The following is a 13,644-nucleotide window of genomic DNA, read 5'->3' on the forward strand; positions in this document are numbered from 1 at the left end:
ACCTTGGCAACTTTTAAGACTTGTGGACTTCAACTCCCAGAATTCCTCAGCCAGCTTTGCTGGCTGAGGAATTCTGGGAGTTGAAGTCCACAAGTCTTAAAATTGCCAAGGTTGGAGATCCCTGATCTAAATCAACTTGAGTCCAGTTCTTATCAGGCAATTCTATACTGTGACCATTTCTACTCTCCATTTCCTAAACAAGAGGCTGAAGTCAACTTGCAATCAACCGACCAGCTCCTAACTGCTGAAATATAAAGAACTATATATCTTTTTCATCTTACTTTGAAAACCGCTTCAGATGTTGGTGTGACACTCAAAAAAGGGCAATGCTCTGTGTTGTGCAGTTGTAGGGTTGCTCTTTTCATTTGGAACTGCTTCATTTTTATGGATTTTTTTTTCTGCTGAATTTGTGATTTTTTTGCATCAGATTGCTCAGCAGCTAAGAAAACAAAGTGGTAGTGTATTACTGATGGGCTCATGGTAGCATTCCCACATAAAGAGGCTATACTCTCCATTGCGATTCATTCCCCCTTTCATAGCACACAAGACTACACCATCTTATACAATTACTACGGTTTAAACGATATAGCATTCATATTTAACCCTGGCAATCTGCCTTACTTCAGCATAAAGCAAGACAATACCTGAGTGCTATATACTGCAATAGGAATATCACTGTGGATATTTAATATTTATATGACCAAAACAAAAAACACCATTTGGGTCGTTGGTTCCTAAATGATGATGCTTCTACCAACAGTATATTACTGTAGTATCTAAAGAATGGCACATTAATAGAAGATAACTATCATGGCTAATTTGAATGCAGATGATTATCTAAGGGCCTCTGTGGCTCAGACTGCTAATGCAGTCTGTTATTAACAGCAGCTGCTTGCAATTACTGCAGGTTCAAGTCCCACCAGGCCCAAGGTTGACTCAGCCTTCCATCCTTTATAAGGTAGGTAAAATGAGGACCCAGATTGTTGGGGGCAATAAGTTGACTTTGTATATAATATACAAATAGGATGAAGACTATTGCTTAACATAGTGTAAGCCGCCCTAAGTCTTCAGAGAAGGGCAGGATATAAATGTAAATAAATAAAAAAAAAGTATTAAAGATGTTACAAAATGGTAGCAACTAGGACGGTGATGGCTAACCATTTTCGGACTGAGTGCCCAAAATGTGTGTGTGCCAAATGCAATGTGTGAGCGCCCCCCATGCATGCACCCTGCTCCCACACATGCGTATGCCCCCATGCATGTGCCTCTCCCACACGCATGTGTGTACAGGCCCCCTGCACGTGCCCCAGCCCCTGCGCATGCGTGCACCCCACCACACACACCCCACCTGCGCATGCAAGTCCACCACAGGTGCCTCACCCTCTATGCATGCACAGCAGAGACCCGAAGACCAGCTGGCCAGAGGGAGGTGCGCGCGCATGTGCGGTGGAGTTGAACTGGGGCAACGGGTCACATGCCCACAGAGAGGGCACTGTGTGCCAGAGGTTTGCCATCACGGAACTAGGACATGATGTACAGCTTCATTATGCATGATATAAGGAAATGGAAGAAACCCATGAGAAAGAATTACCGGAATGAGCTAGCAATTGAGGTTCTAATTCCCAAAAACCTTTGGAACAATAAATAAATCAGACTTTGGTCTCCCTTTAAGAATTTAGTGTATAAGGAAGAAGAGAGAAAGAAAAATCAGTTTGACAGAAAGAGAAGAAAGCACCGGTAGTAACCATAGAGTATGTGAAAAGCATGGTGTGTTCAATTATTACTGTACAGAATTATGCTCAAGAGATGGAACCAATCCACTTTTTTATCTTAATCCTGTTTAATTACAAAATAATTTAGAGACATTCTTATGAACCACACCATTGTATTTTCAGCAGTAAATATACAGGGTCAATGTTTAATTTTTATTTATAATCAGGTGGCTTAAAAGTGCGATACATTTCACTGCCCTTCCCTCCATAGGTATATGGTTACCAACCTCATTTTCCTGGGTTTTTCTACAGCTCCAACTTAAAAAGTGCAGTATTCTTTAAAGGTAAAGGTTCCCCTCGCACATACGTGGTAGTCGTTCCCGACTCTAGGGAGCCGTGCTCATCTCCGTTTCAAAGCCGAAGAGCCAGCGCTGTCCAAAGACGTCTCCGTGGTCATGTGGCCGGCATGACTCAACGCCAAAGGCACACAGAACGCTGTTACCTTCCCACCAAAGGTGGTCCCTATTTTTTCTACTTGCATTTTTACGTGCTTTCGAAACTGCTAGGTTGGCAGAAGCTGGGACAAGTAACGGGAGCTCACTTATTACACGGCAGCACCAGGGATTTGAACCACTGAGCTGCCGACCTTTCAATCGACAAGGTCAATGTCCTAGCCCCTGAGCCACTGCGTCCCTTTAAGCAGTATTCTTTATCCTTCAGTAAAAACTACTAAGACTGAATACCAAACTGTCTACAGTCACCATATACTTCCCCCACTTCCAAGCTACTGCATTTTGAGAGGCTTCTGCCCAGCTATTAAGATTTTAGAAAATCACTTTAGCAAGCAATATAATCCGTTTAGAAATATCAAGTCAAGCATTTCTTACCGTCCGCGTTTCCTTCCTCCTTTTTCCCTTTATTGGTCACCACTATTTTCTCATCTGGGGGCATCTGGGCAATCTTCTGCAGAAATACTTTTTCGAGTTCTTGGGCCATGAAAACAATGTCATCACCAGGCTACAAGATAAATGGTGGAGCCTATTACTGTCCAAGGTAAAATTGCTCATAAAGCTGCTAGTTCTTACCACTATACTACTCAGGGTATAGAAACCCTCAGTCTCTGAATGTGTAAGAAAATATTCTTTCTACTAAAAGTTGAATTTTTTTTAGAAGTCACTCGGGACTATTGGTATTTTGTAGATGGAGGTTTTATTTATACATTTGAACTTAAGTATCTCTGACACCAGTCGAACTGCGCATTGGAACAGTAAAATCATCCCTATCCATATGCCGATATAATTGACAGAAATTGGTGGAAAGAGGTAAAAGAGACGGTTTGAGACAAATCATTAGGCAACCTCAGGTAGCTTCTGCAAATGCATTTTTCAGACAAAATACATGTTTTCTTGGTGAACGGGTATGATTAAACAGATTGCTAGAAAAATAAAACAAGAAATAAAGAATAAATAAAAGAAATAAAATAGTTAATAGTCAAGTGGAAAACTAACTAGGAAAAAGGGTCTGTTTATAGCTTCTATTTTCACCAGTTCATTATGGCAACAAGTGGTGTTGAAGAAACCCAAATACAGGTAGTCCTCATTTAGCAACCACAATTGGGACTGGCATCTCATTTGTTAAATGAAGCAGTCATTAAGTGAAACTGGGACTGTGCTTATGATCTTACTTCAGCTTTTCTTTGCTTTACAGTGTCAGCGTATTTTCACCCGCCACCATCTGGCGATCAGGCAAAGGTTGTATTTCCAAATTTGGAAAACTCAACAGTGGCCACAGGACTGGAAAAGGTCAGTTTACATTCCAATTCCAAAGAAAGGCAATGCCAAAGAATGTTCAAACTATCGCACCATTGCACTCATTTCACATGTTAGTAAGGTTATGCTTAAAATCCTATAAGCTAGACTCCAGCAGTATGTGGATTGAGAACTACCAGAAATACAGGCAAGATTTCAAAGAGGCAGAGGAACTAGAGATCAAATTGCCAACATACGCTGGATCATGGAGAAAGCTAGGCAGTTCCAGAAAAACATCTACTGCTGCTTCATTGACTATGCTAAAGACTTTGATTGTGTGGCTCACAACAAATTGTGGCAAGTTCTTAAAGAGATGGGAGTACCAGACCGATTTATTTGTCTCTTGAGAAACCTGTCAAGAAGCAACAGTGAGAACTGGACAGGGAACCACTGATTGGTTCAAAATTGGGAAAGGAGTCCGGCAAGGCTGTATACTGCATATATTTAACTTATATGCAGAGCACATCATGAGAAAAGCGGGGCTAGATGAATCAAAAGTTGGAGTTAAGATTGCCGGGAGAAATATCAACAGCCTCAGATATGCAGATGATACCACTCTAATGGCAGAAAGCGAAGAGGAACTGAAGAGCCTACTGATGCAGGTGAAGAAGAAGAGTGCAAAAGTTGGCTTGAAACTCAACATTAAGAAAACTAAGATCACGGCATCCGCCCCTCTCAATTCCTGGCAAATAAATGGGGAAGAAATGGAGATAGTGACAAATTTTATTTTCCAGGCTCCAAAATCACCGCAGATGGGGACTGCAGCCAAGAACTGAAAAGATGCTTGCTCCTAGGGAGGAAAGCTATGCAAATCTAGACAGTGTACTAAAAAGCAGAGACCCTGCCAACAAAAGTGTGTATAGTCAAAGCTATGGTTTTCCCAGTTGCAATATATGGCTATGAAAGTTGGACCATAAGAAAGGCTGAGCGCCAAAGAATCGAGGCCTTTGAACTATGGTCCTGGAGAAGACTCCTGCGAGTCCCTTGGACTGCAAGGGGATCAAACCGGTCAGTCCTAGAGGAGATCAGCCCTGACTGCTCTTTAGAAAGTCAGATCCTGAAGATGAAACTCAAATACTTTGGCCACCTAATGAGAAGGGAGGACTCACTGGAGAAGAGCCTAATGCTGGGAAAGATTGAGGGCAAAAGAAGAAAGGGATGACAGAGAATGAGATGGCTGGATAGAGTCACTGAAGCAGTCGGCGTGAACTTAAATGGACTCCAGAGGATGGTAGAGGACAGGAATGCCTAGAGGAACGTTGTCCATGGGGTCTCGATGTGTCAGACATGACTTCGTAACTAACAACAACAATAAAAGGCTGTAAATATGCGGATTGGTTGCAAAGTTACTTTTTCATTATTATCGAAACTGAGAACAGTTAACAAAGCAGTCACTAAATAAGGACTAACTGTAGCCCACAAATATATTTATAGATATTGTCATCCATTTAGATACCTTATTATATAAATAGCAGTTTGCAAACATTGTCTTGAAGTTTTCAATACATTCTGCAGCACATGTATAGTATTGATGTTCCAGACGTTTCTGAATTGTGGTCAAGTCCATGGGTTCTTTTACAATATTATAATAATCCTGTATGTTTTAAAAAGAAATAAGGAAAAACAACAACATATGAGGATTGTAAATTTAAAGAGCATAGTTTGTAAGTCCAGGACATAGATACATGACATGAATATGGGGAGATTGAGAAGGATTTCTCATGTGAACAATGTCATTGCCTGCAATAATATCTTTAACATAAAACAATAAATCAACCAAGGTCCTACTGAAACCTAAATCATTAGTAAATGCACGGAATAAGAAACATTACAGTTATAAAAGGAAAATTCAAGTAACCACTCTCAAAGCAACCTAATGGTGAACAGTTATTTAGGGGCTAAGAGAACAGCAAATTACCAATATCCGGTAAGGTAAAAGTAATATTTGAACCAGAGAATTTCACCTGTCTCTTTTCCCATTTTAATTTTTTTTTAGATTTTTAAAGCCTTTTAAAAATTTCAAATAGTTGTTACATGATCAGTCATAAGTTGAAGATTATCTGTACTTGAATTCAGGGGTGAAATGTAAAATTTTATACCGGTTCTGTGGGCGTGGCTTGGTGATGGTGGGGTAATGCGACTGGGTGGGCGTGGCCAACATTTTTTTTTTTACTTTTAAAAGCATTTTTACAACCTCTTTTGGTTGTAAAAAAATGCTTTTAAAAGCCTGTGATAATCAGGCAACTCAGCTGGGATCGCCAGAGGAAAAAAAGCTTTTAAAGGGTTCTGACCATCCCAGCTGAGTTGCCTGATTGCCAGAACCTCTTAAAAGCATTTTTTTACAACCTCTTTGGCCAAAGAGGTTGTAAAAAAAAAATGCTTTTAAAAGGTTCTGGTGATCCGGCAACTCAGCTGGGATCACCAGAGCAGGGAAAAAAGCTTTTAAAGGGTTCTGACGATCCCTGTTGAGCCGCACAATCATCAGAGGCTTTTTTTTTTTACTTTTAAAAGCATTTTTTTGGGCGAAGAAAAAATGCTTTTAAAAGTTAAAAAAAAAACAACCTCTGATGATTGCGCGGCTCAGCTGCGCCGGGGGAGGGGCAGGGATTTTTGCTACCGGTTCTCTGAACCACACGCCACCATCGCTACTGGATCAGGTGATCCGGTCCGAACCGGGAGCATTTCACCCCTGCTTGAATTCCATCAAAGAGTAATTTCACAATAAGCAGCACTGTGTGCACAAAAGATTCTTAAACTGTAATCATGCTCATAGATCATTTGTGATCAAATAGCAAAGGAGTGGTGTCACTACATTTCTGCAGCCTTCAGGAATCTCATTTTAATGATGCTTAAGTGTATCCTGAGTTTAGGGAAATTATAGATTTCTAGGGATTATGAGTGTAGAACAGGGTGTCAAACTCAATTGGAGCCTCTGGTGGCTCAACAGACTAAGTCTGTCTGTTATTAACACAGCTGCTTGCAATTACTGCAGGTTCAAGTCCCACCAGGCCCAAGGTTGACTCAGCCTTCCATCCTTTATAAGGTAGGTAAAATGAGGACCCAGATTGTTGGGGGCAATAAGTTGACTTTGTATATAACATACAAATGGATGAAGACTATTGCTTGACATAGTGTAAGCTGCCCTGAGTCTTTGGAGAAGGGCGAGATATAAATGCAAATAAAAAAAAAATTCATTGAGGGCCCCATCAGGGATGTGTTTGACCTTGGAGAGCTGGGGTGGCTGGGTGTGGTCATAGAGGATGTTTGATACAGGCTGATTTTTTCTCCTTCTTTCTTTCCACAGTTCTTTACTATAACCATTTGCCTAGCACTTCTACCAGATACTACTAGCAAACATTTATTACTTATTCTTCATATTCCACAAAACTTTTTATTTCTAAATTTATACCCCATTGTTTAATAGTAAATTGCTTATCCAGGCAGAAAAGTTATTTATACTATTATATTTTTTATTATTCAACTAATAAAAATACAATAGCATAAATAACATGATAATACAAGCTCTGACAGCAGAGATAAATTTCCAGGATAGTAAATAGAAATGGCTGTCAATTATAGATACAAAATAGAATACAGAATATAGAATACAGAATAGATTGTTGATTGTAGATCAAATGGATTTACAGTATGTGAAATCTGGCATTAAAGTGTAGTATTAACATAGGATGTTGCTTGTTTTCTATCCAGATCAGGCACTTACTTGAGGCCACATAATTGTAATCCAGTTCAAGCCAGTCCTCCTGCAGCACTCTGCTGGCCAAAAACAGGCCGTGTGAAGGCCCTGGGCAGCCCGTTTTCGGCCTCCAGGGCGTCCTGCAACACTCTGCCAGCCGAAAACGGGCCAGGCCTTTGATATTTCCAGACTGGCCCCACAGGCCAGATCTGAGGATCCTGGGAGCTGAATCTGGCCCACGGGCCTTGAGTTTGACACCCCTGCTGTAGAAGGTAGACAGCAGGTAAAAATGTAGTTTTAAAAAAACTCATTTCCTATTGTTCTTTTAAGTCTTTTTAAAGCCCATAGACAAAAGTCTGCCATAGTGGATAAGTCAAGGTTGATGGTGTAATAGTTTTACATGCAGAGGGGAAAAAAATCATTTTAAGTGTCTGTCTGAGAAATGCAAACAGGCAGAACAGACCCAGTGGTAACTTCCATCCCTAAATTGTTACATTAAGCTCAAATGACAGTTTCTCTAGAGGTCCAACACCAGATATACAAGGTGGCAGTCACTTTGAAAGCACTTTTTGGATAAACTGACAAGTTGAGTTTGCCAGAATTGAAAAATGGACATGTGTCTGAGGGATTTAGCCTTTACTGGGGGGGAAAAACCCCAGAGCCCTAGAAAGATTTGTAAAGGTCCAATGGTCCAGATGTATTATGGCACAGCTAAGAACAGACAAGATATGAAGGCCTGAACTTCAGAACTAGTTATTAGTAGCAGGGGTAACCTATCTGTATAGATGAACCAAGGGGCTGCCACATTATATAGGGCAACACATTTTAAGAAAAAAAAATTAAAATTACATGTATGGATTGAGGAGTACTAATTACGCGACTCACCTAAGGTGCTGATTTATGGTAACTAGTCTAAGCCATTACTAATTGGCCATGCAGCATAATGCCCGTAAAGAAGAATGAGAAGCTTTATTTGATGATTGGAACATTTTATTAAGATGTTGAAAAGGCACTACGCAGGACTAAAACCATCTCTATCTATCGGACCTGATGGACTATGTGCATACTTCTTAAAAAAACTTTTCACTGCTATAGCAGAACCTCTAAGAACCTTTGAAAAATCCTTCAGGACCAGCTCCCTACACAAACTATGGTCACTAGCAGTTGAACAGGAATTAATATCAGACTAACAACCAAGGGCTCAATGGCTAAGATGCTGAGCTTGTCGATCAAAAGATCGGCAGTTCAGCGGTTTGAATCCCTAGTGCCGCGTAATGGGGTGAGCTCCTGTTACTTGTTCCAGCTTCTGCCAACCTAGCAATTCGAAAGCATGTAAAAAAATGCAAGTAGAAAAATAGGGACCACCTTTGGTGGGAAGGTAACAGCATTCTGTGTGCCTTTGGCATTTAGCCATGCCGGCCACATGACCATGGAGACGTCTCGGACAGCGCTGGCTCTTTGGCTTTGAAACAGAGATGAGCACCGTCCCCTAGAGTCGGGAATGACTAGCACATATGTGGGAGGGGAACCTTTACCTTTAACAACCAAGCAGAAAACAATGTCCTAATCAAGAAACTAACAAGGAGACAATCAAACAGAAAACAATACTCTAATCAAAGGACTACCAAGGAGAAAATCATACCCCCACCAATACTGCAGGGCAAGCTATAAACAGAGAGCAAACCCCACACCCACTAGCACTGGTATTACCTAATTGGCTATATCTGCAAGCAAACAACTAAGCTCGGAGAATACCAAGGACTCCACAGCTCAATGCTGAGCTACAAATATTGTCTTTTATTAGTACTGAAGGGACATAGTAATAGGGACATAGTAATAATTGTTCCTGGTTGCTTATTTGTACCCTATGATTATCATTAAGTGTTGTATCATTAAGTGTTAAATTTATCCTATGACCATCATTTGTGTTGTAAATGTTGTACCTTGATGAAGGTATGATGAAATGTTGTACCTTGATCTTTTCTTTTATGTACACTGAGAGCATATGCACCAAAACAAATTCCTTGTGTATCCAATCACACTTGGCCAATAAAAATTCTATTCTATTCTATTCTATTCTATTCTATTCTATTCTATTCTATTCTATTCTATTCTATTCTATTCTATACTATACTATACTATACTATACTATACTATACTATACTATTCTAAGAATTAGTCTAACCTTTGCTATTTTGCTTCTCTTAAGAATTGTTTCTGCTATTGTGCTTCTGTTGAGAATTAGTCTAACTCCTGCTATCTCTCTTCTGTTCCTTGCTTCAGCGCTGACGCTGGGCACATCCTTGGAGAATAGATAAGAAGGACAGAACAAAGAGCTACTCAGGAACATCCTGCTCAATAAATAACAAGGGCAGAACAAGGAGCTGCCCAAGGTTGAGTGACAAAGGAGAGCACGAACACACAAGGCTACAAGGGATGTTCCATAGATAAGAAAGGCATGGACAGGGCCTCTGGTGGCTCAACAGACTAAGACAGTCTGTTATTAACACAGCTGCTTGCAATTACTGCAAGTTCAAGTCCCACCAGGCCCAAGGTTGACTCAGCCTTCCATCCTATAAGGTAGGTAAAATGAGGACCCAGATTGTTGGGGGCAATAAGTTGACTTTGTATATAATATACAAATGGATGAAGATTATTGCTTAACACAGTGTAAGTGTGCCCTGAGTCTTCGGAGAAGGGCGGGATATAAATGCAAATAAATAAATAAATAAATTTTAAAAAAAACAGGACGTGGACAAGGGATGCTCTATAGAAAATCTGCCTTCCATTGAGGACCTGTATACTGCACGAATCAAGAAGAGGGCTGTGAAAATATTTACAGATCCCTCACATCCAGGACATAAACTGTTTCAACTCCTACCCTCAAAACGACGCTATAGAGCACTGCACACCAGAACAACTAGACACAAGAACAGTTTTTTCCCGAAGGCCATCACTCTGCTAAACAAATAATTCCCTCAGCACTGTCAAACTATTTACTAAATCTGCACTACTATTAATCTTTTCATAGTTCCCATCACCAATCTCTTTCCACTTATGACTGTATGACTGTAACTTTGTTGCTGGCAATCCTTATGATTTATATTTAATATATTGAGCATCATTTGTGTTGTAAATGTTGTACCTTGATGAACGTATCTTTTCTTTTATGTACGCTGAGAGCATATGCACCAAAACAAATTCCTTGTGTGTCCAATCACACTTGGCCAATAAAAAATTCTATTCTATTCTATAAGAAGGGCATGAGCAAGGCATTGCCCAGGCTTGGATAACTAACTTTTGTCTCTGACTGGCTACATGAATGTATCATGTACATGTTCCCAGGTGTGGCCTTTCCTTGCATGCCTGCTGCTTGTATGCTGTGGAACTCTCCACCCAGCTTTTTTTTTGGCCAAAATAAAAGCTGTTATTTTTTCCAAGCCTCTGCTTAATGCACTTGATGACTTGAGTACATTTTGGACATTATAATACCTTTGTATGCACTCCTACCTTTTCATAAAAAATAAATGAACTTTTTAGAAGGAGATTTAGGTCATATACAAGAGAGTTAAATTTGATTGAAGATAGTCAAAAGAATAAAAAAAATGACACCTGGTTGAAGGCCACATACTTGTGGTGGGGTTTTGTTTGTCCACGAGAATTTTATATCAGAATTCTATTAGTAACAAGTTTTAAAAGTGGTACTGTTTTACGACACATTGTAAAATTAGAAATATGTCTTAAGTTTTTTATACTCGAAAGGGGGACCTGTAGCTCTCAGAGGATGCTGAATTGTAATTCCCAGCATCCTTCACCATTGGCTATACTCTACTGCTGAGTGCCATAGTTCAGAAATATCTGGAAAAAGACAGACTCCCATTTCTGTCTTACGTAATTGTATAGCAATTACTTCAGTATGACACCCATGCTTCGGTATTCAGCAGAGTTAAACGCTGTAGTACTAAGCAGGTTATGACTTGAGATAGAATGGGGTATCTACCTCAACCACTACAATGTTGGAGAAAAAGCAGCTAAGGATATAAGATAACACATGGACTGTGCTGCATTGCATTTCTTTAGCAAATGATTGCCCTTGACTGGTAAGGAAATCTTTTGTCATTCAGATTGAAGTAAAATAGACTTTCTGTTGGATGAAGTCCTATACTGGAAGATGGAAGATTCTATTCAGATTGGCTTGGCCATGTGCTGAATATACAGCAATATATTTATATTTACTAATTTATACAGTTATATACTACTTCCTGCTGTTGCTACAAGTCTTAACTTTGTTTTTATCTGTCATTATTTTTAAAAGAAGCATTATATTAGCTTTCATTTTTGCTTGGAGTAAGAGAATTTGCCATAGATGAGACCAGTGTGCTTGTATTACCAACATTTCTTAACAATTAACTTTACATGAAACTACATTGTTTTTCTGTACACAGAGACACAAATTACTGGAAATTCTTACTGGAAGTTTTAGACTTTCAGCATCGACAGGTTGATGAAATGGCCAAGAAAAGTTGTGCCTCCACATCGCTTTCATGACTGTTTTCTGTAAATATTGAAGCTGATTGGTTAAGCAGCCAGTTCCTTCAGTATTGATGTAATTTGGAGGTGGAGGATTGACAATTGTCACATGTTGTGGATTTGAAGCAGCCATCTTTATTCCTGATGACTTTCGGGTGTTAGATAGGTCTGCTTCCTCCATCTCGTTCAGACAATCTGTAAAGAAAAAGATTTTCAAAAGACCAGTTGATTCATTGCTCTCTATCTCACTGATTTATTGGTTAGACCGCTTAACAGGGATATGTAACATTTATGTAACAACAACCCATTGTTGTCTCTGTCAAACATGTTGGTTCAGAGAGCACAGACAATCCTAATACGTTTCAATTTTTACCTAGTATATAGAGTGAATGTAATGGTAGTTTTAAATAAGAGCTTATAGTTCAGCGTACTGTTTGTATCAAACCATCTGGCTTACTCAACAGACAATAGGATTTAATGGGATACACAAATTTAACCATTGATACTGAAATGCTACTAAAACCTGCTTACCAGACAGACTTAAACTGAAGGTATATTACTGAGGATCCAAATATTTTAGGAACTCTTCAATATTATTTTGAAAAATCTCTTTAACCTTAAGGAAAAACACACTGACAGACCTCTGTATTATATCTTTGCATAAAACGTGCTTAGAATATTATTGTAGCAGATGACCAGATTGATCCTGAGGGAGGGGTCAAATGCATCATCAGTCATGAGTCCCTTCATGCCCACAAGACACCTAAGTCTCTTTGTATTCCACTTTGAATCCCTTCTACCCTGTCCATTTCCGTTGACCATTAGTAGTTCAGATTCTTGTACAGAGCTTAAGCTTGCAATAAATCGTTATGCTTATTTGAACTACCTGAATCTCCTGATTTCCCCAGGGCTTGACATTTATTAATGGATGAATAATCTCTTAAACAAAGAGCAAGCATCTTGTTGGATATGCATGAACTCCAGGATATGAAGGCTTCTGAGCAGCTAAAGAAAAAATTACCTACTGAATAGGAAATACTTTGGGTGGATCTAAATTACTTTTATTTTAATACTTCAGGGGTTATAGTACCATGAGCTATTTTCCACGGTGTGGAATACATAGTTTATGTAGGCATCCTTGCTAATTTGAAATAGATTTGCCATTCTTCTGAGTCTCCCAACTGTCCTCTCAACTGCCATAGAATTTTCTATGCTAGGAAGACTGATCAAACTATGTATCTGCTCTATCTGGAGAGATCTCTCTGCCATCCAGCTAAAATTCATTATACCATCTGTGTTGCAAAAGATATTCTTGATTACTTCCTGAGCTTTTGGTTAAGATTAAGTGCAGATATTCTTCTAAAAAGGTTTTGATATTCGGTTCTTTGTTTTAAAGAGTTCCAAAAGAATATCTTCACATTGGGGGAAAATGGGCATTGAAGTGGCAGATATAGTTCGATATAGACAAATAAGTGATACACAGGTGACAAAATAATTCAGAATTTCCACATACATATAAATAGGCACTGATCTTGCAGCAACTAATTAAGAAATGATCCTTGGAATTGTATGAAGTACAGCTCAGTAAAAATGTCATTGAGATAGCAATGTATATAAATGTAATCAATTTTTTTTGCAGATTATATGGATAAATTAGATGCTGTATTTGGGGATCTTTAAGAAAGCAATCAAAACCACTATTGCCAATATTACAATTGTCTTTATATAACTATGATTCAATTCTGGACATATGTCATAAGAAAGGTATATTGGAAGAGATCCCAAATCTGAAAACGAAAATGTGTAGAGGGCTAGAACAAAATCATTTAATGAAAAGTTACAGTTTGGGCCTTTTTACTTTTACTTAGAAAAAAGGATGGAGAGATATATGTGATAGAAG

General features: G+C 39.1%; 1 protein-coding gene across 1 annotated transcript in view; it reads right to left on the bottom strand.

Annotated features, from left to right (window-relative positions):
- Positions 1-11,925, bottom strand: part of BRDT (bromodomain testis associated) — a 43,642-nt gene extending 31,717 nt beyond the window's left edge. The window contains exons 1-4 of the mRNA XM_058176646.1: positions 11,686-11,925; positions 4,977-5,114; positions 2,600-2,729; positions 282-439 (exon numbers count right to left, since the gene is read on the bottom strand). Of these exons, the coding sequence (XP_058032629.1) occupies positions 282-439; positions 2,600-2,729; positions 4,977-5,114; positions 11,686-11,925 (666 nt within the window). The remainder of the gene's footprint in view (positions 1-281; positions 440-2,599; positions 2,730-4,976; positions 5,115-11,685) is intronic.
- Positions 11,926-13,644: the final 1,719 nt, after the last annotated feature.

Source organism: Ahaetulla prasina, chromosome 3 (assembly GCF_028640845.1).
Source record: "Ahaetulla prasina isolate Xishuangbanna chromosome 3, ASM2864084v1, whole genome shotgun sequence".
NCBI classification, from domain to species: Eukaryota; Metazoa; Chordata; class Lepidosauria; order Squamata; family Colubridae; genus Ahaetulla; species Ahaetulla prasina.